General features: G+C 41.1%; 1 protein-coding gene across 1 annotated transcript in view; it reads left to right on the top strand.

The window, feature by feature from the left end:
- The window catches only part of T265_14202 (hypothetical protein), a gene marked incomplete at both ends in the record, with an annotated part of 144,129 nt that extends 142,176 nt beyond the window's left edge, over positions 1-1,953 (top strand). The window contains one exon of the mRNA XM_009172509.1: positions 1,846-1,953. Coding sequence (XP_009170773.1) covers positions 1,846-1,953 — 108 coding nt within the window. The remainder of the gene's footprint in view (positions 1-1,845) is intronic.
- Positions 1,954-5,059: the final 3,106 nt, after the last annotated feature.

Genomic DNA, 5,059 nt, shown 5'->3' with positions numbered 1-5,059 from the left:
AGATAGATAGATAGGTAGTTAGATAGATAGATAGATAGATAGATAGGTAGATAGATAGATAGATAGATAGATTAGATAGATAGATAGATAGATAGATTAGATAGATAGATAGATAGATAGATTAGATAGATAGATAGATAGATAGATTAGATAGATAGATAGATAGATAGATTAGATAGATAGATAGATAGATAGATTAGATAGATAGATAGATAGATAGATTAGATAGATAGATAGATAGATAGATTAGATAGATAGATAGATAGATAGATTAGATAGATAGATAGATAGATAGATTAGATTGATAGATAGATAGATAGATAGATAGATAGAATTATCCAGCTCGGTCCGTACTATGCTGATGGAGTAGTTATTTCCAACACACTGAATTATAAATGGAGTTTTGGGGCAGGACTTTTCCAGATTCATTCAAGTTGTGACCGGAACTTAAGTCAACATCTTAAAGGTTAATGCAATGAACGTAGAGTAAATATAGAATATCTGTCTTCTTAGGGTGTCCTGCCTGTGCGGGCTTCAAGATATGGTTAGGCGTTGGTCATTCTACCGGTCTATAGAAATCACTGTCAGCCCATTCATGACATCTGATTGAAAGAGTCATGTAGGTTTTCAAAAAATTAAAGAACAGTCAGTAGATTTGTAGCTGGACTGCGTCTCGCTTTTGATGCCCCAGCATCATCAGGCCAAATTAGCAGGCTACAAATCTGAACAAGTTTCAAAGCAAGATGTTTAATTGACAACACACCTAGTCAGCGTCAGCTGAGAGAGTTTGTTGTCCCCTTGTCAGCTGAAATGGCTAAGTTTTCCATCAAGGGCCTAGTCGTTTCTGATGTTTGGTAGACATGCATAACTCTCATTCCGTTCGAGAATGTGAAGGATGGTCCTAAGGATCCCATAAAGGTGCGCAGCTCACCGCGGTCAAACTTGGGTTAGCCGCCTTCCGGCGACAATGAAAACGAAAACTCCGAGGCCCTGTGTGACCGGTCTAAATCAAAACATTTTGAGACAATACGGTGACATCCTTTTCTCCAGACTAGACAACCAGGGAATGGTGAAATACCCCATACTAATTTTGTTCGCTTTTCGATAGAACTGAAATGGAATTAGAAAGATGTAATTGTCACTGATTAGGAATCCCTAAGTTACCATCTCATTTATGAACTTCATTAAGACGACTACAGTTGTTTTTGTTTGTTTGGCTATCCTGTCCTCTGATTTATCTATCGTCTTACGATTCAAGAAGCGAAATGAGTGCTCATGTTATTCTCCGAGCGACATCGATGTTGTACTGTTAAAGTACTTATCACACTAATCGCAGGCCGTTACATCTCCTTATCTTGATGAAAGCTATCCAGCACATTGAACAGAAAGGAGCTGCCGTCCAATGTTAGGCTTCTGGGCGTCTCAGGTTGATCGAAATTGTAAACGAAGACACTAAGCCTGCGCATATAATCCGATGGGCTGTTCATTGGGACATTTGTGAACAAGAGACTGAGGTATTGCGATAAACACTCTTTTGCACATTAGCCTAGTTGGTAAAGGACGCCTGGCTGAATTTCAGCTAAATTTCTCATTTACACCACTGTACCATTACATATACTGCAAAAAGACCACCCCATGTTTCATAAGGAATGTTACTCAAGACTTCGATGTTCAGTCCAATACTACTCATGCGTTCGATGGAAAATGAGCTACTTGGGACCTAATGGATACTGCAAAAAGACCACCCCATGTTTCATTAGGAATGTTACTCAAGACTTCGATGTTCCATCCAATACTACTCATGCGTTCGATGAAAAATGAGCCACTTGGGACCTAATGTGTCAGATGGAGTGGTCAGGTCTGCCCACCAGAGAGGCCCCAGGTTTTACATTTTATCGTAGTTGCCCGACTTGTAATCTTCGGAAGCAGCAGATGTACGTCCAGGAAAAGTGATATCCGATGACCTTTGATTGACACGACAGACCATAAACTTTCTGGGTAGCGTAAGTACCGCCAGCAAAATGGAGGAAATAACACTAAATGGTTTATCTCATCATGTACATCCTGATGTCTGGACATGAAGTGAGCTTGATATTTCTTCCCTGGCAGCCTCATAAGGCACTACTTGTGTCTGCTCTCTTGCAAAGAGGATGGTGAGTTTTCTCTACAAAATAACTGTAAAATAAACATTATATATATATATACATATGAGGTGGAATTTATCCAGATTTGTTTATGAATGAAGAATATAAACACCCCATTTTAAGGTCCAATTTTTGCGACATACCAGTTTTAAATAAGTAAACCTACATTAGTCAGGAACAGGATAAATTACTCTATATTATAAATGGATAAATAACTTAGCGACCAATAGGAACATTCGATGCTCACGCATGTATCTGATTGTACTTTTCGAATGGTGCTGTCAGCATTTGCTAGTATGACAGGAGACATATGTAAAAGCATGAAGGTTCCCTCACTGACGCTTACCTTCGAACGAAATGATGTAATCTTTCCGTAAAATTCTAGAAAACCAGACTTCACCTTTGACATAAAAGCTTTTTCAGGCCAGGTTACTTGTTTACAAGGTCTGCTGAGCTTTACGGCAGGGGGAGAGCCACTTTCACCCTATATAGACGTAGTACATTACTCAAATATTTGCTGGAAGCTCTTCGACACCACACGATCGGTTTTTTTCTACTTGATTCTCATCAGGTAGGCACAGTCCCCGAGTTTCCGTCAACCTTATGTTCTACTTCAAACCAAATTGGGTAGATTTTGACAAATGCACCCATTTGCAAATAAATTTGGTTCTGAAGGGAGACCAACCTGGAACCCACCTTAATCTCTCGTTCATTATGCCTTTAAGCGACCCGACGTAATGCTCTCGGTTGCTTAAGAGAGAGAGGCTGAGCAGGGTCCGAGGTGAGTCTAAGGTCAAAACCGAATTGATATGCAAATAAGTGTATTCGTCACTCTCACTCTGCTTGCAGTCTAAGTTAGTTTGGGATATCTGCTAGGTCTTTTTTTCACTAATATGCGTAGGTAAGTGTTGAAATCAACGACACAGGGGGGATTTATGTGGATTAGGGCACAGCCCAGTGTTTGTTTCTTCTTGTCTACTTCTTCTAAGGATCGCTGTCGGGTGTCGTTCACAAGTTCTTGTGGTCCGTATGGGTTACGAGAATATTGTTTCGGCAATCTACCTCTTCGGCTAATGAATCCTCTTAATTAACCACCACAGACCGTCACCTGTCCAAATGACTTATTTATTAGCGCCCTTCGTATGCTCATCAGCTCTACAAAGTCTGTTGCATTCACGCTAGCAGGCTGTGTCAACAGTTGCTATGGTATGAATCGTGGTCCCATCTTAAAACCTCCACATTTTCTAGATCGTTGAGACTCTCATCAGCGCCTTATATTCACATGTAAATCTTAGTGGTGTGTTTAGTATTTATTCTCTTGCACACACAAATTCTTTTATCTAATTTACCGATAGTTTGTCCTACGTAGACATTAGCAAAATCATTGCATTTAAATTTATACATGCAAGCTCTGGTTCTTTTAAAAGGGAGTCGATCATTGAATCACATCTTCTGAAACGCCATTCTAAAGCTGGTTGTGTTCAGCACCTTTGGAATGACCTCAGATCTTTCTACTTTATATGGAATGACTGCTATACCAATCCCTTCCGTATTCGATGTTGATACTAGTCTTCTTGATTGCCATCTATCTTGATTGCCAGCAATCATCTAATCAAACTCCACATTCATGGAGTCCGTCTCTGCCTTGAATATGGCCTATTGTTCTGTTGATCTATTCCATGGACAGCGCTATAAACCCACTAAACATTGATGGATGATACTAGCGTGCATCAAATTCGGATGGGCTGACGAGTAGTTTAGGATGGCGCCTGGGTTTGCTGGTTACCGGTAGGTAGTAGTTTTTATTTTTGCATCGCCCACTTACCGCACAGTCTAGAAATTGTAGTGTACTCAGAGGCTAGGTGTTGTCTGACCTTCTGCAGGCAGCCACCCATATTCATGACTACTGTCACTGACCAATGTCACCCTCATCCACGTCGTAATAATAATAGAATCCATGTGTTTCAATGTAATTATTGAACTCCCCTCAGAACGTGCAATACTCTGAGCTCTCACAGAGCGGCTCAAGATTAGTGACCACTTGCATCTTCTTCGTAACTTCTTTGCTTCCATTGAAAGAAGCTTTTGAAACACCACTTGATCACTAGGTCTTTTCCTTTACCCTAAGATCCTTCTTACTCACTCAGCAGTCCCTGTGACAAGTAAACTATGGTGGAGATGCTGGCGAATGGGTCCAATTCTTTTTTCTGTGACCCTGTTAGTACGCTGGGGGAGGGGAAGCAACTGCCCGAAGTTACTTTTCGGTCAGTCCTCGATTTTGTTCATTTTTACCTACATGGCATTTGGAAGTCGGTGGGTGAAATTGGGGTTCGAGAAGATCGTGGCCGGGGGAGCAAACTTGGTGACGGATATCCGTTGATCGCTGAACGATCAAGCAAGTCTTCTGTCTGTGAAATGAGTCTGTCGTTCAGAAAGCTGTTCAGTCGGAGGCGGTATCCGGTGGTTTAACAATTGGGGGTTTAGGATTAATACTGTGTTTCTAGCATCTTATATCGAATACCCGGTGGTTCTCTCGGTCCTCATCCAGTCTGAACCATCGATGGTATTGGTCTGACATTTTTTGGATATAAGGTTCATAATCGTACTCAGTCAGTTGGATTTTTCCTTAAAAAAGTGACTTCGCGATCTGGTTCGAACGTTTGAAAAATTTGAAAAAGTTTTGGACACTACCGGTGACATCCGTTTTCAAATGCCACTCACTCGTTATCACTGAATGAGGTCACCATCGCCCCCTGATATAACCCGAGCTATTTGCCAGTCGAGTGACAAATAAACTGAACTGACCTCGGGGACGGTGATTAGTCAAATGACGGAGATTACGGTGGGTGAGCTAGATTTTTCTGTTATGACGTATGTAACTCTGGTCACCAACGGGATGTCGAATGAATAGGAGG

The sequence above is a fragment of the Opisthorchis viverrini genome (assembly GCF_000715545.1).
Source record: "Opisthorchis viverrini unplaced genomic scaffold opera_v5_157, whole genome shotgun sequence".
Taxonomy (NCBI): Eukaryota; Metazoa; Platyhelminthes; class Trematoda; order Opisthorchiida; family Opisthorchiidae; genus Opisthorchis; species Opisthorchis viverrini.
The sequence above is the reverse complement of the archived record's forward strand: the minus strand, read 5'-3'. Positions and strand labels throughout refer to the sequence as shown.